The sequence below is a fragment of the Lacerta agilis genome, chromosome 3 (genome assembly GCF_009819535.1).
Source record: "Lacerta agilis isolate rLacAgi1 chromosome 3, rLacAgi1.pri, whole genome shotgun sequence".
In the NCBI taxonomy this organism is placed as follows: domain Eukaryota; kingdom Metazoa; phylum Chordata; class Lepidosauria; order Squamata; family Lacertidae; genus Lacerta; species Lacerta agilis.
The window spans coordinates 13,957,485-13,980,419 of record NC_046314.1 but is presented as its reverse complement, the minus strand read 5'-3'; the positions used below and the strand labels follow the sequence as shown (position 1 = coordinate 13,980,419).

General features: G+C 41.8%; 1 protein-coding gene across 2 annotated transcripts in view; it reads right to left on the bottom strand.

The window, feature by feature from the left end:
• Positions 1–22,935, bottom strand: part of MACROD2 (mono-ADP ribosylhydrolase 2) — a 756,429-nt gene that overhangs the window by 720,815 nt on the left and 12,679 nt on the right. The window contains exon 3 of one of the 2 annotated variants that reach the window (XM_033142884.1): positions 15,808–15,915. In XM_033142884.1, coding sequence (XP_032998775.1) covers positions 15,808–15,915 — 108 coding nt within the window. The remainder of the gene's footprint in view (positions 1–15,807; positions 15,916–22,935) is intronic. The other variant, XM_033142885.1, reaches the window with a different exon arrangement.

Here is a 22,935-nt window from a genome sequence, read left to right as displayed (position 1 = left end):
GGTGGAAGGAGAAATGGGGCAGCAAGCTATAAAAGGTGTCAGTTCCCACCAAGGGCAAAGGTGCATCCTACACATCACTTTCTTTAGAGAAAGCAAGTGCTATAGAAGCCTTGAATATTTAAGTAAGATGTTGTTCTGAAAAGCCCAATATAATTATTTTAATAGAAGAATGCATATAAGCATGTTTTCACCACCGAAGTCCCATAATATTAAAGACAATGAAGAAAAATAACGCTGGTGAAGAAAGTATTTTTGGCACAATGCAATTATCTTTTTCCTTATCCAACAGAAAATCCCACCTCAGCAAAGAAGAACTGCTTGACAGAAAGGAAAGTATGATTAATGTGGTCTCCAGATATTAATCACTGTAGAACATGATACAGTGCAAAATATTTGACACTGTATAAAATAGACATGAACTAAAAATATAAAACTATAAACAAGAATTGAATACTAATTATAGAAAAAACAAATTACCATTACATTTTCTCTAGCTATATCACATATAGATTTCACAGCTAGACTTAAAAGTTAGATAATTTCTTGACATTAAGAAATGTAAACCCAACATTGCCAGTTGAAGTTTTACAATTATCTACAATTGTCCATGGGGTCACGAAGAGTCGGACACGACTGAATGACTGAACAACAACAACAAATTATTCAATAAAAGAACTAAGGGTTATTCCCATCTATTGTCACAGCAGAGCGGTTTCAAAGCATGCTGAAGGAACGGAAGAAGCGTTCAGATTGGCTACTCCAAAGTGTTATCTGCTAGCTAACTTGTTTCCCTTCTGTGTCAGTTTGAAAACAATGCAGTTTGGACCACACAGTGGTACCTTGGTACTCGAATGGCTTGGCTCCCAAACAAATCGGCTCCCAAATGCCACAAACCTGGAAGTAAGTGTTCCGGTTTGCAAACGTTTCTCAGAAGCCAAACATCCAACACGGCTTCCAATTGAATGCAGTAAGCTCCTGCAGCCAACCAGAAGCTGCGTCTTTGTTTTCAAACTGTTTTGGGAGTCGAACGGACCCCGGAACGGATTAAGTTCAAGAACCAAGGTACCACTGTATTTCCATTAGGAGGAGTTGTAGTAGAATCAGTTAGATGCAGAAATTACAGTTGCCCTGTGTCTTTCAATGTTTTATCCCTTCTCAACTGCAGGTTACAGCAGGCTGCAGTACTGAAACAAACCTGGGCTGCTGTGTATGATATGCATATACCTGTGCTATATTAATATTGCAGCCATTTTATCTACAATTAATTCTACTGGAGGTCATATTTCAGCTCCTGTATCCTGCAGTCCTTGATTCTGAAATGCAGGGGAACATTTTTAACTTACTTCACTTTTTTAACATGACCTTCCTTTTACTGTCAAGGAAAAGTGGTCATTGCTCATTTTGTTTGCTGTCTTGCAAACTAATCACTTCCACTCCTGTAACTATTTACAAAGTTTAAAGTAGCACACTGTCAGTTCCAGCTTCAAATAATTCTCATGAGAGGCCATAATCTGCATGGATTTATGTGCTTCCTCCTTGTTTCTTTCATGGTGCCTAGCAAATAATATCTGAACCACAGGGTCCCATCATTATTTAGATGTGAGATCTTCAATAACACTGAATATTGAACTCACATGGGGAAGTTGGCAGGTGTGTGTGAATGGAAATAATGTCTGAATTGGCCCTTGGTAGAAAGAAAGAAAGAAAGAAAGAAAGAAAGAAAGAAAGAAAGAAAGAAGGAAGGAAGGAAGGAAGGAAGGAAGGAAGGTAGATTTCAAAGCTCCCACAAAGGTGAAAAATGGTGATGAGCTGAAGAAGAAAATCATACAGTGAGAAATAATTGATAGCGGAATATTCACAAACAAATTCCGTCATATGTAGCCTATTCTACTTTCGGAAAGAATGGCCCTTCCAGTATTTATTATAAGGGGTAAAATTCCCTGGAAGGTAATAGAATGACCATATTAGAATTACAATATTTTTTGAAAAATGAAACACAAGGCAGATTATGTTTTTTCGTCAAATAATTTCTTATATAAACAGTATTACTGGAACCAACAGAATGCAGCATTACCTGAACCAATCTGGACACAGGCCATTTCATGTGTTATCTCCAATTAACATCTCCCTCCCTAAATTTTGGCAAACTTTCATTCAGTCCAATAAACATTCTGAGATTGACCTATAGTTTCAGACACAAGACCTACAAAATGTTGGGCAAAAAAGAAGACATAATAACAAGCATTGTTTCAGTTAATTACCGGTATATGGATTGAAATTTAGCCAAATCATCAGAACAACTTGGTACTTTTATGGAGGCTCATTACCTAAGATTTTTGAGGCTAGTCAAGACCTCTGCTTTATTATGTCTCATTCAAGAGAAAAGCACTAAATGCAAATACCTTCCTAGGGTTTTTAAAGCAATTTTCACATGGCTTGTAGTTCAAAGGAAGCAAATAGTTCAGTACATCCTAGAAAGTTCATTACAGTTCTTTAACTTCATATGACTGGGGCAGGGGGAGTGCAATTAATTCTATAATGCAAAAAGGCTGAAAGCAAGTTCCTGAAAATAACTAAAAAGAAAAATCCCACACAGTTAGAAAAGCAATTAAATAAAAAGATACATTAATCAACCTGGGCTGTATGATCATAATCTGAGGCACTTATCTGTGTGCCTTATCCAAGGGCTGTGAGAAAGGTGGAAATAAAAGAACATGCCTTTTCAGTAGTGGCCCCCTGTGAGATGTTCTTCCCAAGGCAGTTTGCAAAACAGCTGGAGGGCCAAGTTTGGCCATGCCTGAGTCAGACAATCATATACTGTATTGGCAAAAGCTTGTAACTTTTGATTTCAAAAAGAACAAGGAATGGATTCAGGATGAAGCTTTGTAGTCACAGGTAGAGACAGCTATTTATTTAAGCACATTGCTTATTTGGCCCTGAGTAAGCTTCCAACAGGGATGCAGGTGGCGCTGTGGATTAAACCACAGAGCCTAGGACTTGCGATCAGAAGGTTGGTGGTTCGAATCCCCAAAATGGGGTGAGCTCCCGTTGCTCGGTCCCTGCTCCTGCCAACCTAGCGGTTTGAAAGCATGTCAAAGTGCAAGTAGATACGGTAAATAGGTACCGCTCCAGCGGGAAGGTAAACGCCGTTTCCATGTGCTGCTCTGGTTCGCCAGAAGTGGGTTAGTCATGCTGTATGCCAGCTCCCTCAGCCAATAAACCGAGATGAGTGCCGCAACCCCAGAGTCGTCCGTGACTGAACCTAATGGTCAAGGGGCCCTTTACCTTTAAGCTTCCAACAAATATATTTATTATCATTATTATTAAATGTATTCACTGCTCTTTACAGAATCTTGCAAACATTAAAAATACCAAAAAATACAAAAATAGAGAACAGTAATATTCATAATACTAAAAAAGTTCATGCACTGACAACATAACAAGCCTGCATTTAACTTGCATGCATTCAGCTTCATGTACTTGGCAAAAAAAAAAAAAAGGTGGTGGAAAGGGGCAGGCATCGGGGTGGGGGATTAGAAATCCCACCCGCCATTGAGCCCAACTGGCCTTTATACACAATTTTAGCTTTAGGTGTAATCCCCGGAAAGTAACTCTAGCATAATTTGTGGGTTTACTCTGTATATGTATATATATTCCTTCTCACCTTACTAAAAGATGAACAGCAACAAGGCAGAGAATGGCATAATCTGGAGTTTACTATTTTTTCCCCTCACCCAAATGCTAGATACATGATGGAACTTGGTTTTACTAGTGAGATCAGTACTGCCCTAGCTACTCTACAGCCACAAACTGCTTTAAAGACCATTGATATCTAATTTTTAAAACCACCCATTTGGCAGCCCCTGTTGTTTGAAGAAATAAAAGAGGTGATCGCTGCATTGTACCATGGCCCTCTTCTAAGACTTTTGGATACTATGCTAACAAGCCTCATATTTTCATTCATTCACGTGAGTACACTGAAGAGCAGGGAAACATGCTGTAACACACAAAGAAAATAACATGGGAACTCATTCAGTTGCCCAGGTGATAGTGAAGCAACGTGCTGAAAAATTCATGGCCATGAAGCAGCACCAAAGGCAGACAAAAAATTCATTTGCAGCTAGCCTGATTATGAAAGGCAGACTGATTCATGGAATCACAGCACACCCTAGCGACAGCACTATGCCGCTTGCCACAACATTTCAGCATTTGAACAGGTAGAAAATATAAAAGTTCAAATTACCTGACCAATCCTTGCATTTATATATACTAATTCAGGAAATTGTTAGTACTGAACAAGCAAAAGCTTAAGTAATGTTCATATGTACTTTGCATTCTATATAAAGCACATTCAGATACAATTCATTATTTCATTCCATCCAGTATTTAATGCCAGTCAAAACTCTTAAAATTCCTTCCACATAAACTGAATGCAGAACCAGATGCAGTTATTAGCAAACCATGACCTTCAAACCTGTATTTGTGGTTGGAGTAACTTACAAGGCAGGATTAATGGGTAGGTGCAATAGGTACTTTTCCTTAGTCCAATGCTCCCCAAAGATACCCCACTACACTAGGATGACTTCTGGTTTCAGGGAGTCATTTGCATGAGAGAATTGGTGGGAAGGGTTGGGCAACCTCTTCTCGAGTCCAACATATATTCCATGCAGGTACAGTACCCACTGAAGTACATATCTGGATTACAGCACACACACAAGAGTTCAGTAGCCCATTATTCCAACGCAACATGTAGTTCTACCCTGAGATAGTGAGATGTGCTTCATTCCACCCAAGTTTGAGTATCATGAGCTGGCTCTCATAGATTGATGCACAAATGTATGAGAGAAAACACTGAAAAATTAAGATTCAGAGGCAGAGCACATGTTTTACCAGAAAATAGCACCAGATTTAATCTCCAAGATCCTCAATTAAAATGGCTCTCATGTAAGAAAGATCTCTGCTTCAGAGACTTATTTCCATTCAGAGTCAATATTGCACTAGATGGACTATAATTTCTCAAGCCAGTTTAGTTTAGCAAACTAGGAATGAGTCCTGGGACCATTCACTCCCTACTTCGATCTTACCTTCTGTACTCTATCTTAAATAGCACTTCCCCCATCAACAACCAAATGGGGTGATCAGTTAATGCCAGTTTACTAACCAAAAACAAAGAGGGCACCCAACAGGAGGAAGCACCCAAGGAGGGGGAGGGGGCACCCAACAGGAGGGAGTGGATCCACTCGCCCTTCTTCGCTTGTTAAACTGTGATTTAGCACAGTACAGTTGAACGGGGATAGTGTCTAGCATTTCTGCTATTTAATGTTACGTTATTCAAAAGGATCCATGCCAAATTATTTGGAAAGCTTTGTCTATATTCTCCAAAGTCTTTTTAAGTCAAAACACTTTAAAAAAATGCCATGACAAGCTAGCATAATACAAGGCTGCATTCTTAGCTTATCTAATTATATGACTTGAAGCTTAAAAGTCTCTGTATGGGCCATAGTGCCAAACAATTTCGTGAATATGCTGCATCTCTGGAAACAGGAAATAAATACAGTCAAATTCAATTAGTGCAAAGCAATAAGTTACATTATTTGGATGATTGGCTTTATGTTTCACTTCATTTTATTATCCATTATCTTAATTGATACAATTAACACAGCATTTTTCTTGCTTCAGCATAAGATGATCCATGAATCATGAAATAAACACAAAACAATAAGCAAAAAGTAAACAGAACAGCTAGCTACCTTAAAGACTGGATGCTGTAATCACCTCATTTCTTATTTTTAAACAATTCTACAATCAGTCAGAAAACAAACACTTTCAAGTCAAAGTTTCCGAATACTCAATAAATAAGTGTTCTGCCACACATAGAATTTTAGCTAAAATAGAATCCATGTTTAAGCATGATATCTTCACATGTGAGAGAAAAAGATACTGTATATCTACCACAAATTCTCCTTAAATTATTTAAGCTCTTTTTAAAAAATGGATTACTGCAGAACATATTTTAAAATAGAAACACCGTAAGTAGAAATAGATGCAGTTTTAGTATCTCTTTCATACCATTAGTGATTTTATACACAACAACTCAGATCATGGACATTATGCAAAATCTTTTGCATTTCTAATGTCTTACTTAGTTCAATGAGACTTATGCTGAAGTGTATATAGAACTAGCTGGCCTGGCCACGCCTTGCTGTGGCTCCCCCCCCCCCCCCCGTTCTCGCCTGGTTTCCCACAGCTTATGCCCACGAACTTCCGTGTGCCCCATTTCAGTCTTCCCTCCCCGTTTTCGCCTGGTTTCCCACAGCTTATCCTGATGAACTTCTGTGTGCCTCCTCTCAGTCCCCCCCCCCCATTTTCATCTTCCTCCCACTCACGCGGCGTGATTTGTTCCCCTCCCCTGCACTCTCCATGGTCACTCCGAAACTGTGTTGATCTCCTACCTCCCTTCTCTCCGGTTCTCCCCCCCCCCCCCGGTTTCGCCTGGCTCTCCACAGCTTGTTCTGTTGAACTCCTGTGCTGTGATTTGTTCCGTCACTGTTGCTCACTGTTTTAAAATGGGAATTGGCAGAGCCTGAGGCAAGGAGTTGTTATGGCGGTGGTAGTTAAAGGTTGATTCGACCCCGACCCCGCCAACAGCCTACTGGCTGAGGCGACCTCAAGTTCTGCTCCCCTCCCACCCTCTTCTGAAGTCTGTTGTTGTAAACCGTGTGTTGCTTTGATGTCTACTGGAGGGTGCTTTTTTGCACAAATTCACAGATTTACCTGGGAAAGGTGTGATATTTTTGCAATCTAGGTACCTAAGAACCTTCCCATATGGTCAAGGAATGTTGTGCCCAAATTTGAAGGCAACCAGTCAAGCGGTTACGGAGCAAGGCCTTCGCATCCACGCACCCATCTGGAACATTTATATATATATAAGATTGAAGAGTGTAATCCCCCTTTTCCACTAAGTTCACAAATGCATGTTCTTCCTATGTTTATGATGAGTAGCCTCAGAATACTCCTGAAATCGAAATAAATTCTGCTAGCTCACTTGTATTTATAGATGGAGAACTGAATCTGATTAATGGACTACCTTGGGAAATATTGTATTTAAACACAAATGCCAAAACCCACTGTCCTCCACCTGATGAGCATGCATACTTGGTTTTCAGAATAAACAAGATGAGAAAAAACAGTGTAATGTTATTTTTAAGATTACAACCTATAGCTCTTCAAATGCAGCATGAAAAAAATGCACTGCCTGGCCACCTATGTTCTAAAAATATTGCAGTTGACGTAAACCAATTAACAGCTCTCAAAAATGAAAGATGGTGAACTCCCATAAAGCACAGGAAGTGGTAGGCTTCCCTAAGACTTCCCAGTTTAAAGGCTAAACATTGATAAAGAATAGCATGGTTCCCAGTCAGTGGCGTAGCTAGCCACTTGGGTGCCCGGGGCGGTGCAAGGCGCCCATGGGGTGGGGTGGAGCATGCCATAATCCCAATGCCTGAGCCCCATTCCGCTTCAGCACCCTGCAGGCCTACAATGCTTTTTTGAGCAGCACGGAGCCTGCAGGGAGTCTGCCCGCCGCCTCCCCCTCAGCTGTAGTGTCTGAGGGTGAGGCGGCCTGCATGCAAGCTCCACGCTGCCTGAAACAGCATCATGGAGCTTGCATCCGCCTGCCACCTGCCCCTCAGCCACTCTACAGCTGATGGGGAGGCAGGGGGCGGATTCCCTGCATGCTCCGCACTGCTCGAAAAAGCAGTGCAGGGGCTGCAGGTGCCTGAGCCACCACGTCACTCCCAGAACAGACGTGTGGCTCGGGCACAGTAAGTGATGCCCCCTGCAGTATGGTGCCCAGTGCCCCCCATCCCCCCCAGGTACACATCTGTTCCCAGTGACAAACATGTTACATTTAGGGAAGCCCAGCTATTATTTTTCTCATCTGTAAAGACACACAATGATGGCATTTTGAAATACTTGTGCCAGGGATGGATCTACTATGAAACTAATGAAGCTTAAGAAGAGAAGAAGAAGAGTTTGGACTTGATATCCCACCTTTCACTCCCCTTAAGGAGTCTCAAAGCGGCTAACAATCTCCTTTCCCTTCCTCCCCCACAACAAACATTCTGTGAGGTGAGTGAGGCTGAGAGACTTCAGAGAAGTGTGACTAGCCCAAGGTCACCCAGCAGCTACATGTGGAGGAGCGGGGAAGCGAACCCGGTTCATCAGATTATGAGCCCATAACAGTTGATTTCATACAGAACATGGGTTTTTTGCACGAAAGAAAAGAAAAGAAAGAAAGAAAGAAAGAAAGAAAGAAAGAAAGAAAGAAAGAAAGATGTATATACCAATTTAAGCAGGGTTTACAAGGAGCAAAAAATAAGTTCTCAAACAAATTTTTTTTGGAGGGGGGGATTAAATGGCCAGACTGTGATGAGATCCTGGCTGATTTACTCAAAGAGCAAAGGCTGTATGTGCTGTTTTGTTTGCAAACTCCTTTCACTTACATCACTTACAAAAGGTGGGTTTTCTGACCGGATGAATGTAATCAGAACTTTGGAGAATCATGGAGACAGCATAGAGCATAAGAGTGTGATGTTGTTTTAGATAACAGGGAAGTCAAATAAAAATACTGTGGATAAGCAACCTGAAGAACAGATGAGATAAACCATACAGTACTATTTGAAGTAGTGAAAAGAGTTGTAGATGTTTTTAAATTTTTAAGTGAAAGAGATTTGGAATTTAGAGGTCAGGAGAAGAAGTGGGGTTCAAGCGGGCCATTGACCTGAATCTGACACCCTAAATCAGTGGTGGCGAACCTTTTAGAGACCGAGTGCCCAAACTGTAAACCAAAAACCACTTATTTATCACAAAGTGCCCAAACTTGTTGAGCTTTTTTGGGGGAGCTGCCGACCAAAGTTTTGGAGCTTTTTGGGGGGGGGGGTCGCACAAAACTTGCTTTGCTTTTTTGGGGGGGGTGCCCCAAAACTACTGAGCTTTTTTGGGGGGAGACAGGGGTATAGCAAGGTAAATTGGTACCCGAGGGCAAAAAAAAAATTGTCACCCCCCCCCCAGGCATGGGAAGGTCAGGTGGTACCCAGCAGCATGGGTTGGGGGGGCCATCTGTCAGGGATCTTCATTCTTGCCTCACAGGGGCTTGGACTAGATGACCCCTGGGGGTCCCTTTCAACTCTACAGACCTGATTCTATGGGTTACGTTCAGCCTGGCTGGGCAGGAGGTGGGAAAGGAGGACCTCCTCTCAGGATAGTCCAAAAGCCATGCCTCTTGCCTCCCCCCTTCCCAAAGCCTCTCAGGCAAGAAGGAATGGTTTACAGCAGAGGGGTGAAACACCAACCCTTTGTTATTTCTTCTGTTTATTTCATAAAATTTATATATTGCTTGATTGTAGGAAAAAATGCAAAGCAGTTTTATAGAAATGATAAAACAATGAAATTACCGCTAAAATCTTTACAACTGTGATTTAAACACGCAGAAGGTTAAAACCGCAATAAAACTGACTGAAACAAACTAAAATTGCTACAACTCTTTAAACACTTCCAGGGCCAGCATCAGCTCATGTTCCGGGGGGGGGGGGCGCTGTGCACAGATAAAGCTAAAACCACCATGTCTGATCAGCAGCGGTGTGTAATATCTCAAGAGGAAAGGCTCTCAGATTTGAACCTGTTCGAAGCCACAACCGCTTTCTCAAAAGCCCCCCTTTTTTGCAGATGTGTGGGAAAGGAACTCTGTATGTGCTCAGAGGCATTCTGTTGCTTCTTCATCTTGGAGGAAGCACCAGTTGCTCATGGTCAGGGGCCAAGCTTTGTGCAGGGAGAAGAGTGCATGGCTCTGAGAAAATCCACCCGTGTCCATTGTAAGAAATGAAAGGGTACCCCCTGGCATGTGCAGAGGGCTGACTGCTCATCCGGATATGGCAAGGAGGAAACAAAGGCCAATGCCTCCTTGAGTCAGCTTCTCATGTGCACTCAACCTGGTTGGGGTGTGTGTGGACTGGGGAGAGGGAGTCGAGTAGTGCCAGGCCCTCCAGCCCTCTTCAATCAGAGCTCTGCAGAGCCAGTTGCTGCGGGCTGCCAAAATGCAGGCAATATCTGGACCCCTGGAGGGCTGCAGTGGTGCTTCAGGCCTCCTCTTTGCACCCCCTGCCTCCGCGACACCCCAAAAGGCACCCCAGTAGTGGCAGCACTTTTGGGGGAGTGCCCCCCCACACACAAGCAGACACTTCATTCATGACACAATCCCCTCCTCAATACAGTCTCTCCAACCCCCACCCCACCCCCAGTGGGTTCTTAATTTATTCCCCACATATTGAAATAGAGCAGAATCCACGGGGGGGGGGGTGTTATCCTGTGTAAATTCTTGGGAAGGTTGGACGAGGGTACGACTTAGTGTCTGGTGGGAGAGGAAAAGCTACCCCCTCCCCAGTTAGTAATTGCTTCGTTAATGGTTTTTTTTTTCATTTTCAATGTGCTACTTTTATATGCTGCTCTGCAGCAGAAGCAGAATGTTTTTTGTCTTTTATTTTTTAACGAAGCTTTGAGCAAATCTCGCTTCTTTGCAGAACTACAGGAGTTAACCCAACAATCAGGACCAGCCAGCCCTGATTGCGTCCGTCCCTCCTCCACACTCTCACATACACTCTCCTATAAAGAAGAGTCTGCTCATGTCCTCTGTTATTTTGGGGGCACGCACTCTGCACATGCTCTGCGGCTTCCTCTTATTTGCTCTCCTATGTTTTGAGAGCTGTTCTCTACACATGCTCCGGGGCATTCTGTCATTTTTTTCCTTTCACTGATTTGGAAACACTGGGGCATTTTTACTTACTTTGCCTCTGTGTTTCGGGAAGCACACTCTGCACGTGCTCTGGGACACCCTGTTCTTTCCGATTGCTCTCGATGCATTGTTGGGTTGAGGGCTGGGGGGCGGGGGTGAGTTCTGGCGCTGAAAGAGGGCAGCCCCATCACCATCTCTCAGGCGGGTATTCCCCCTTCCCCCCCCCCCCCCCCGTTTTTGCTCTGTTTCTGTCTGAGCAGACCTGATCCCTTCCTCTGTGCGTTCTCAGTCGGAGAGGCAAGCGAGCGGGCGGTCCGAGGCCGGAGCGAGGGGAGTCCGAGGCAGGAGGGCGCTGGGCTGGTCCTCTCCCCGCTGCCTCGCTATCCCCTCCCTCCCTCCTTCCATCCCTGCCCTCCCTCCGGTGGCGAGACGCGGCTGCATTTTGCATACGCCGAGGCAACGAAGCACGAGGAGTGTGACTGCCTGTTGCTCTGCCGGCCCACGCTTTGCAAAGTCCCTTCCGCTTCCTGCTGGGCTGGGCCCTGGGCGGAACGGGGTGGGCCAGCAAGGAGGGGCCGCTGTGGAAGGTTTTTTGAGCTGGCTCTGGCTGCCTCGCTGATCGCGGGGGTGGGGCCAGCTCCGAGAGTGTCACCCCCCCTCCCAGCCAGGGAAAGCTGCTGGATGAGAGAGCCTGAGAGCAAAAAGCTGAGATCAATCGCCGAACACAATCTCCAGCGACTAGCAAAAAAAAAAAAAAAAAAAAAAAAAGTTAAAGGTTTCAACAGCGGACGCAAGCCTGGGGAAAAAACGACGACAACAGCATGGATGGGCCGATGGTGCGCGTGCCAGCAGTGAGGGCTCTGCGTGCCAACTCTGGCACGCGTGCCATAGGTTCGCCACCACTGCCCTAAATCAATTCAACGGTGGCACAAACATTTAAGAAACCCTAATTAAATGTTTGGCCCATCCCTGACAAACACACTGACAAAGCTGATCCCTGCAGCCTGCAAGACTGAATCCTAGTAGATCTGAAGATCCAATCCTGCTGCAGTCTGTTTCTCCAGCATGTACCCTGCAGAGAACATGCTGCTGAAACAGGCCCTTGCAGCCAGCGGAACTGCACCCTCCACTGATCAGCTGATGAGTAGAAGGTTCAATCCTTATCAGTTAGACTGTGTGCATGCTGCAAACAGGCATACAGCTCCTCCTTTCTGCCTGACACCTGCCCCTGACAGCTGCTCTGGATTGCTCCAGGAGGCCTAAGCTGGGTCTCTACCCAACTCTGACAAAGTCCTGGTTCCCACAAATTAGCTCAATTCGGTTTTGGCTTCAGTCTAAATTAGTGTATAATACCTCAGAGTACACACTCTGGATGAAAGTAAACTAATGTACCTACCCTGCATATGGTTTTGCTGGATATCATCCTCTGTTTAGGTGGGTGGAACTTGTAGCACCCTATATACACCCTTTTAGGAGCCACCAGCCAACAATAAACCATTGCTTCAACTTTGCACATTAAAAGGCCCAGGAAAGCCTCACCTTCTCAAGAAAAGATGCAATATTTCAGTTATATCCTCCATGTGTGAAATGTGCTCAAGAACAAAATCATAATAAGGCTGCACACCGTTCTGTTCTCTGCTAATAGTAAGTCAAAATTAAAGGTTATTCATAGCAGCTTTCTCCATCCCACCCACCCAGTCTTCCAGTCTTCAGCACTGCTGCAAAATACAAATAGGCTGGTTCAACCCAATATTATTGGGCATGCTTCTGAATTAATTCCTCCCAGAAAGCTACAAGAAAATTTTAGCTGTGTGATAAATTAAGTTGCCAAATGAAATGGATTAGCAATCAGCGATGGGCTGTCAGATCAATTTCAGATTTAAATTCCTCCTCTCTCCTCACCTGTTCATTAAGCTACAGATTCATGGCAACCTCAGTGACTGATTATGCATTAACAAGCTGTTCATGTGGGGCGGTGGGGCTCAGTTAGTCAACAGACTATACTAACACGTTCATTTAAACATAATTCATGGCTAATATATTCAGTTCACAATTCCAACATATAAATACCCTACCTCTACCTTGAAGTTTAATTTTTGGCTTGACAAGGCATGAGATGCTTCATAAAATTAAGATGCAGCTAAGCAAACCAGAAAGTCCCTGAAGGTCAACAGAAGCAGTGGGAAGCAGCAAAACTTCATGCTCTATGTAGTTTAAAACAATAAGTTGATACTATGCTTTTAAGATGGCAGTGTTTCCTAAACCTTTTTCTTTTCTATAAGTGATCTTTACAAAGAGTAACTGGAATTATTTTTTCACATGAAATGTAGAGAACACATTTTGCTGTACAGAATAGATACAGATCTTGTATTCAGTAGGCACCGCAATATGATATGATAGTTGCTTCAAATGTGTTTCTGGCAACATTCTTAAAATTCTGTACCAGTAACTAATCTGTTTTTACTTCTACATGAGAAATGAATCACAATCAGTTAAGTAAATTAAAAGCTACATTATACTTTTCAACAGATTTACTAGCCACAAAGCCTCATTTCTTGCAAACTCTGTTGCAATTTATCTTCATTGTCTCAGTGAAATGACACCAACACAGAAGCCAGTAAGGAAGCAGGACTAAAATTACTGGTGTCCATCCCAAAGTTGAGAAAGTTTATACAGGTATAAACATGGTGGGGGAAATATTATTACTCTGTTTTTAGGCATGAACTTCCATCAAGGGAAGTACAAGAGAAACATTAGTTCTAGCATGGTATTTATAACTTTCATCAGTTTGATACTACCTTACTCTGATACTCAATGGCAGATTACAGAGCATGGAATACTTTGTAGCAGAGCCTTACAATTATGTTCACAAAGGCTATTAGTCTATTAGTCTGTGACAAACATTTTCTGCTTTCTGAGCGCTGGCAGAGGAGGGATGGAGAGCCAGGGCCAACATCAGCAGCAGGCATCCTGGAGCACCTGCCAAGGGGGACTCAGCACCTTGGCAAGACCTACTGCTGATACCTGCCCTACACCCTCCTCTATTTTATTTTTCTTGCTAGACATTCCAAGCAGCAGCACATGGCTGGATTTAGCAAGCATTTTGATGTTCCATGCACCCCACAGGAGGATTGTGAGAAATTAAGACAGTAGTACACAGCTACCAAGCTCTGCTATTGCCTACCTCCACTGCCAGGTAAGCTCAGTAGCACCATCAACCGGGGAGGGGGCCCATCAGAGAGCACTTTGCCAGGGCTACCTCAAACCTGAAGCCAACCTTCTCGAGAGTTTTGTCGTTCCTGCTATGGCATGCTGCACTTCTACATAAAGTGTGAAGAAAGGGGGCTTCCCTCATCTGGCAGCTTCCTTGCTAGGCACAGAGAACAGACAACACTACAGCCCTCCTTGGCTCCCTTATTCTCCCGCATGCAACTCCTTGTCACCTATGCCCACCAGATGAGTGATTAAATACAAGGATGTTCTAGTACAGTGATACAATTTAGCAACTGCCCCACCCCGTTCCACCCTATTCCAGGTCCAAAACAACCAGCCTGTTGGCGGTCGAACACCAATTGAACATGCACAAAATGATCGCTGCCTATACTCAAGGAAAAACATGATGAGTAGAGGAAATTTACAGCAGGACAAAAACTGTTGTTATTTTTATCAATTAGCAAAAGCAAGCTTTTGCCAAAGCAATAGGGACCCTACAAAATTATTATTGTCTTCATCCCCAATTTGCTCCTTTCTCCACAGCATTCTCTTTTCCTTTGTTTCACTATTTTTAGTGTTACATCGGTTGACCATTTTCAGTTACTACATAGTGACCAGAGTTACTCCAAAGCAGCACCAGGACTGACAACAACAACAAATCTTTGTTGAGGTCACAGGCCAGCATAAAAGGGTGGGATGCAGTCATTTAAAATTTGGAAAGCGTTTTGGAAAGCTAAAAGGTATTAAAAAAGGAGGTGAATATAAAAGTCTATAAGAACTTAAAAGAAGCTAAAAGAAGGGATAGGAGCATTGGGCAGGTGTGGGAGAACATAAAAGGTTGATATATAAAAGACTTTAACTATTAATTTATAGAGCAATCTGATATGTTCATTAAATCTAGTTTGTGGCACAGGTCATCCTCCAACGAATTTTGAGCGCTGCTGTGCAGAATCTAGCAATATTGTATGTTGTAGCAGGATTGGTATCTGAGAGCAACAGGGAGGTATAGAATTGCCCTTTGCACCCCGAGTATTTATGAAGTAGTGGGGAAATCAGGCTAAACTAGGATTGAAAATGAGGGTAGGGGGAGGAATGCTCAAGCAAAAGAGGAGGGAAGAAAGCAATGCAATATTACATCCTCACTGAACCACTGTAAAGATGCAAGAAAACAAAGCTGAAGCAATTTCAATTCTCCTGTTGGCTTTGGACCAGCTTGTACAATCCCTGCATTGCACATCTTACATGCAAGCAACAAAATGAAATCTCATTTAAAAGGCCTTATTTATCCAGCAACATCCTATGACCCTCACACCATCCATCCCCATATACAAAATTTAACTTCCGTTGCAAATAATGTGATCAGAATCAATCATAAGACACGTACACTACATTTAGATAATATTAACAGCTTCAAACAGATATAATTTGCAAGGCATCACAGAAAATGACACCATCATTTTCTTGATGCTTTTGCAGGCATGATGTACTCTGATTCTATCAAACCCACCCAATACTGTATTGGTGATCGAATTTAGTACCAAGACTCTCAACCGTCATTAAAGATCAGATTAGTAAATTTCCAGAGGCTCTATTGATGCAGTAAACCAATAAACCCTTCCTTCATGTTTCAGACCACATGTAATTATTAGGATTATTATAAAGTATTTATTACAAAGCAAGAAATTCAAACATAAGCCCTCTTGAGAATATTGATAGAAAAAATAATTGGTGGTTCAGTAGTAGAATTCATGCATGGCATATGGAAGGCCCAGATCATATTTAACTTTTTAACATTTAGCACCTACCAGCATTAACTATGGCATCAATCTCAAGCACCGTGATATCACCTCTGTAGAGGGAGACTTTCTCACTCAGATTTTTCTTCTCCAGCAAAGGTTCCTGGCTGTTTTCTTCTGTAAGAAAATGAAAATATCTTAACACACACACACCAGTAGCACCATGCACTGAAGAAAAAACCCACACAGTGTATAGCAGAGGATTATTATTTTACAACTGCATTTTTAAAACTATAAGGATTAAAATTAGATCTACTCATTACTAGCAACTGTGTTAACACACCACAATGAACAAGACTTCCAGGCTTATCAAAGTTTATCACAAACTTCACCCCACCCCTGGTCATGAGCAGGACAAAGAAACCTGGAAGCTTTGCCTTCACATTACCTCTGAGTCAGGGACTGGGTTTTTCTCCTTAACATAAACCATGGCTTCAGGTTCATTGATTGTGATTTGTTAATTTTATGTTTTTAAGTTTCTCACAACTGAGACAGAATCAGTATAATGGCATAAAACAAAGTCAAGTAATGTTTTTTATAAAACAATAAATATTTTCTTGTTAAAGTTGGGGGTAACCAATGACAAATAGCCCCAAGAAGCAGATTTCCATCCTATTAAATGGACACTTAAATGGACACGGGGACAACTGCCCATTCTCATGATACAATATACAGAACTGCACTATTGCAGTCTGCTCGCTTTCATCAACTGTTATGCATATAACTACATCTACATAAAAATATGTGGAAAAGAGATGTGCTTAAGGGGAAATAACACCTTCTATATGTAAGCTAGTCTTACAGTGTAGAAGCAGATTTTGGGAAGAGCCAATTGCAACCCTACAACAAATCCAAAACGAAAAGAGATTACATCAAAGACAACTCCCAAGACTGGAGACAAACATAATGAAATCAAATGTTCCCAGTTTAAGAAGCATGCTCTTACATTCATTGCTGTCCTTTTTATTCTCAGGAAATGCTTTTTTTCACACCAAAAGGAAATCTATTCATCCTTACATGGGTCTGTGACACATATTATCCTACATAAAGTGCTAGTGAATGTGAGCTGTATAGAGTAAGGCAGTGTTACCAGTGTGAAGTTGTTACCATTTTTTTACAGCATTTTGTCATGCTCAACTGAATCACCAGGTGGTAATGTAACCTAGTCATCTGAAAATCTTCACCTACTGATTTATGAAGATTATGTAGCTATTAAAGGCACAAGAACAAGCCAAGAGGTTTGTTGATGAATTGGCAGGTGTAGTGTTAATAACTTACACATGACCAGACCAGCAAATGCAGCAATAGGTTTAGAAACAAGGAAGTCGTTTTTGGAAGACCCCATGAATGGGCTGCAATGTATGAAGTAATGCCCAAATTTGCCTGCCTTGACACTGTGATCATGTTATGAGAACCATCAGAGGGTGAATCTAGGACTCTGGGTTGTCATATGTGCTCTTTTTCCAAGACACATCCTCTTTTTCAGGTCTAGTTGCCATATGTCCTCTTTCCCCCCCAGACATATTCTCTTTTTCAGGATCCAAATTTAAGTCTGGGCGCATTTTTAAAATTTGGCAAAATATCCAAGTTTGTTTGCTTACAGTAACCCAAGAAAATTGTTCTAGTCTAGTGCATTTAGACTCAGATCTACGGCACCCGGCTAAGCTAGTCTGCAGCAGATAATCACAACAGAGCAGCATCTTAAACTAGCTACATACAATATAAATTCCTTCTCTTATGGCTGAACTAAAAGGATGCTGGCTCAGCTACAAGATCCTGGAAGAGTCTGGGAAGGCAAGAGTTAACATCCCCCTGCCCTTAATGAGAGTCCATATGTACATGTTAAACACTTTAATTGTTCTGTGCACACATGTTCACAAAGATGTGAACATGAGTCCAAATACTTTCATGTGGCAAGTGAGGGAGCAGTATGTACTATTATTTTGTTGTTTATAGTTAATAACATTGCTACTAGCAATACACCACAGCTTCTATAGCCTACATATAGCAGGGGTATTTAAAATGAGTGTCATCATAGTGATCCGTAGTTAAAAGTAGAAGTCGGCAAATATGCCCTCTTTTTTGCTCTTCAAAATATGGCAATTCTTGAGAATGTGTTCTACCCCAACACCATAACTACCGTAAGTGGGTACCATAGTCAAGGCTCTTGGAATGCATTGGCCTAAGGAGGGGGAAATCATGGCAAATCACTAGGCTTGACCAGAAGTAAAAAAAGCTATTGATGTGGTTATACAGTGGTCCCTCCGGTTACGAACTTAATTCATTCCGGAGGTCCATCCTTAACCCAAAACTGTTCTTAACCTGAGGTGCACTTTCGCTAATGGGGCCTCCTGCTGCTGCCACGCCACCAGTGTGCAACTTCCGCTCGCATCCTGGGGCAAATTTTACTACCAGGAGCACCTACTTCCAGGTTAGCGGAGCTCATTACCCAAAGTGTTCATAAGGAGGACAGTATGTAACCCAAGGTTCCACTGTACAGTACTAGATTGATACTATTACAGGAAACTAGTTCTCTGGAGGTAGAAGTTTATGTTCTAATCCCCATGAGTAAACTGGACTCTCCCAATATATCTGCAGTTGTCTTTCAAAAGCTCACTGTTTACTGAACACCAATAAATGTTTTGACTTGCTTGGAAAACATCCATTGTCCCTATGTGTCACAGACTGGTTGGCCGCAAAGGAATGGTATGAGAAACCAGTTGCCCCCCCCCCAAGAAGGCTCAGAACCAGGGGATTGGTGGTGGGACAACAATGAGTGGTCAGAGGGAGAAGATTGGGGGGAAGTGTAAGAAGCTGAAGAGGTAACAGGGCTTAGTGAGTGGAAGGAGTCTGTGGCAGAGAGAAGTCCAGAATCAGAAGCAGGAGAGGAGAGGAGGCAGAGATAAGTTTGGCTGGCGAGTCACACAGGTGTCTCCCCCTCCTGCTGCAACAAGCTCTGCTCCCCTCTAGTCTCCCAGAACCAGGAGAGGCATGAAGAGGGTGGAGAAGAAGCTAGCTTCACACAGGTATAGTCTCAGGTTGCTTGGGAGAAATCCAGTAGACTTAGGCAGCTATGGGGAGGTGGGGACCTTAAGTCTCAGCAACTGCTTCATGGTGACAAGACCTGCCAGAGATGAGCTCCTACGCTCATTAGGCCTGACACTCCTGTGCAGATCCTGTTTTTGCCAATAAAGACTTAAGTACAACTTGCTCGTTGTAATTTACTGCTGGCTCGCTCCTATCACCATGTTTGGGGAAAACAATGTTCAGCAGATGTGTGATTTGAATCAATGTCTTCCATGTCCTAATGTAATGCTTTTGTTCACCAGGATAAAGCAGCATAGTTGTTGCTGAACTGCTTTGCCTGTACATCATTTCTTCTGAAATGAATGCATTTGGGTTCAGTAGCTATGTTTCTTTATTCTCATAAAACCTTCTGGTTCCTGGCACTGAGCTCCAGTGCCAAGACTTAGAAAGTCTGAGAGACTAATTTTTGCATGTGTGGCGTGTGTGAATTAGAATTACAGGTGTTGCATGAAAAATGTTGATTTGCATATGGTTTTTCTATGATATAATGTATGTTTATGTTTTAAAATGCAAGTTGCTTAGAGGCCTTTTAGGTAACAAACAACTATTAAGTCTGATGTTGTTGTTCAGTTGTTCAGTTGTGTCCGACTCTTCGTGACCCCATGGACCAGAGCACGCCAGGCACCCCTATCCTCCACTGCCTCCCACAGTTTGGCCAAACTCATGCTAAGTCTGATAGTTAATACTAATAAAAAAAAATAGATTTTAATTTTAAAAAGTGAAGACGAGTGTATCCATATTAGTTGCTCAATTCAATTTCTCTTTTGGTCATTCATTAATTTTATAAAACAATGCATTTCAAAAATGAGAAGATTTAACAGAAAATAATGTATAGTAATAAAAAAAGGTGGGAAGGAATTTCCCTCGCACTTAATTGCCAGTTAATGTAACCAACAATGCAACATTTTTATCTTAAGTACAGAAACATCCCAAAGGAAGGCAATTATATTTACCAGGGGAAGCATGCCACCGGTATTTCAGAAAACTTCATTGTGTTTTCACAGTCCTACACCCTCAATTTTTAAACCAGGTTTGGAAGAACACAAGTGATGCACAGGAATGTGTACCAACTTTCCACAGCCCCTCTTCTCTCATGCAAATAATTTTTCTCAATGGTCTTAACCATGGTTAACAGTTACCGGTATTTGTGTATTACAATTAACTGCTGTTAATACTAACCAGTTTGCTTCATTTATCTTTGGCTTCAATCCATGGTTAATGGCAGTACCAATGTATCATGGTTAAAACCAGTGGAAGGGAATCTGCAAGCCAGAAGAGGAATACTCAGCCCTATAGTCCAACCACCAAATAATGGCAAAAAAGGATTCCAAAATTGGTAGTTGGATGGGCACAATTTCACTCTGCAGTTAAGTGGTTGGTAGGTTGGGGTGCTCTGCATCTCACAGTCACCCTTATAATTCTTCATTACTTCTTTCTCCATTTTCTTTTATGCTGTTTTGTAATACTTGACCCAGGATTCAGCTAGACTAGTAAAGAAAAAGCAATTTATATGCATTGTGTGTGCGATATAACATTGTGTCACCAGATGTTGACGTGGAGTACTGTTTTTCTTTAGTTGTTATCCCTGTTTAAATTTACGCTGCTTTAAACTGAAACACTTCTTTGATGTGTCTAGATCCAACCCCATTGTGTTCTCACAATAGGGGTGTGATGCAGATATTCACTGCTGACAGCAGTGCCTTAAAGAAAGGTAAAGGACCCCTGACAGTTAAGTCCAGTCGCGAACAACTCTGGGGTTGCGGCGCTCAGCTCGCTTTGCTGGCCAAGGGAGCCAACGATTGTCCGCAGACAAGCTCTAAATCCATGTCAATCATCTATATTTCATTTTCATAACAGTCTCATCTCCCTGAAACCAATCCTGGTAACTGGGTTATAGAACATGACTGCAAAGCTGAAAACTTCATAGTGAACAGGTGAGTCTTTAACACTTTCTGCACATGCTAACTACTAACCCCTTGAGTGGCTGTGTACCCCATACTGGCATGCCTCTGAACTGGGTCACCCACCACCACTCCATACCCCTTGCAGAAAGAATCAAAAGTATGAATCTCCTTCAGGGCTTCACTATTTACTGGATAACGTAAGATCGGGTGTGAAATATACATATGAAAGGTGTGTAATTCATTGAAGAATAAGGTATATGGCACTTAGTGCCCTTAATTCTGCATACAGAATACGGTGCACAAAATGGCAAAAAACAGCTTTGTGTTCAATTACCATAAAATATTTATTTTGTCTAGATTATAAAAGTATCTCCTTTGTATAGATCTTTACTAGCTGAAAGCACACTGTGGTCAAGGATAGACTTCTAGAACTGTTTGCATATTCTTGTTTTGTTTTTGTATTGTAGAGGTCATTTGATTTTTATCAATACAGACAAATCTAAAGCCAAAAGCTATTCTACCGCAAGACATCAACAAAATGCAAAGGACAGCTTTTTCAGCTGACAAAGCCTTTTATCCATCCTCACCTAATGACCTCTTTATTCATTCTGTGAACACGCACAGGCTAATCAGATGGCTGCCTTGCTAGCAAAGCAGCTGACTATTCCAAATTTACATGTACAAGCCAGAAAAGTGAGAATAAAATCGAAGGGAACTTTTGCAGAAGTCCAAAACATTTTGCTTTAACATATACCACTAGAGGGAGCCTTTGTCAAGAAAATAACATTTGAGAACCAATACAGTACTGAATTTTGGCACAATTGTGCTGGTTTTATTTTATGAATTAAAACAAACATTTAGTGCTAAGGTTTCCCTCTCAAGATGCTCAGAGCAAATATAGAGTCCTAGAAGTGCATAAATGCATATGATCACAGTCTGCATTCAGTAGAACATACACCTTAGAATCCTAGAATTGCAGGACTGGAAGAGATGCTGCGGATTATCTAGTCCAACCCTCCCACAATGCAGGAATATGCAGCTGTCCCAAGTCAAACCTGCAACCTTGGCATGATCAGCACTAGGCTCTAACAAACTGAGCTGAGACTCTTAATCTCAGGGTTGTGGTTTCAAGTCCCACGTTGAGTGAATGATTCCTGCATTGCAGGGGGTTGGACTAGATTTTATTCATGGTCCCTTCCAACTCTACAGTTCTATGATTCTAAGGTAGCTAAAATTATATTTCTGGTTAATACAAATGCTGATGCAGTAATATCCAATCTAAGTTATTTTCAACCGTTATAAGCCACTCTAAAAAGTTTTTTGAATGGAGAACTATGTATCATCCAGTTATAGTAAAGAGCTGTTAACTAATTAGCAAACAACCAAGCAAAGGTAGTGATTAATACAACTATGGGATGTTCTTTACTGGTGGAAGTGATTCACTATCAACACAAATGATATTTGGCCCCAAGCAGGGGAACACTCTAGAACAGATCAACAGTCCTTAGCTTGGGTCATTTCTTAAAATGTTTTTGGAAGGGTTTCATGCAAAGTCATTAAGGTAGGTATTGTCCAGGGATCTTTGTGCAAACTAACAATTCAAATATAACTGTCATGGCATGCTAGACACTTGAATAAAATCTGTTCCTTGAGGTACACCTTTCTCTTCAATTACTGTACATCCTTTGCTAACATGATACTGTGGCTCTTTTTCTTCTGCAGTTGGATCATGGTATTTATTATTATTATTATTATTATTATTATTATTATTATTATTATTATGCCGTCCATCTGACTTGGGGTGGCTTCCAACAAAAACGAGTAAAAACACAACCCATTTATTATTTAACACATTTTTATATCACCTTTCCTTACTGTCACACCTAGTGAAGGCAACATATAAATCATAAACTAATTTTAACAAAACATTTGCACATATTAAAAATCAGTATAATCTTTCAAAACTCCTGAACAAATGAAATGTTTTTGCTTGGATCTTAAATAAGAGTAAAGTTTATATTAAAATGTTGTTTATTTTTAACAAAAAATACTTCCCAGCATAGTTTATAGAACAAACAAAAAACAAAACAAAGACAGTGCTACTCCTCAGTCTTACAATGCAAAAAATACACAAACAAGGGAGATA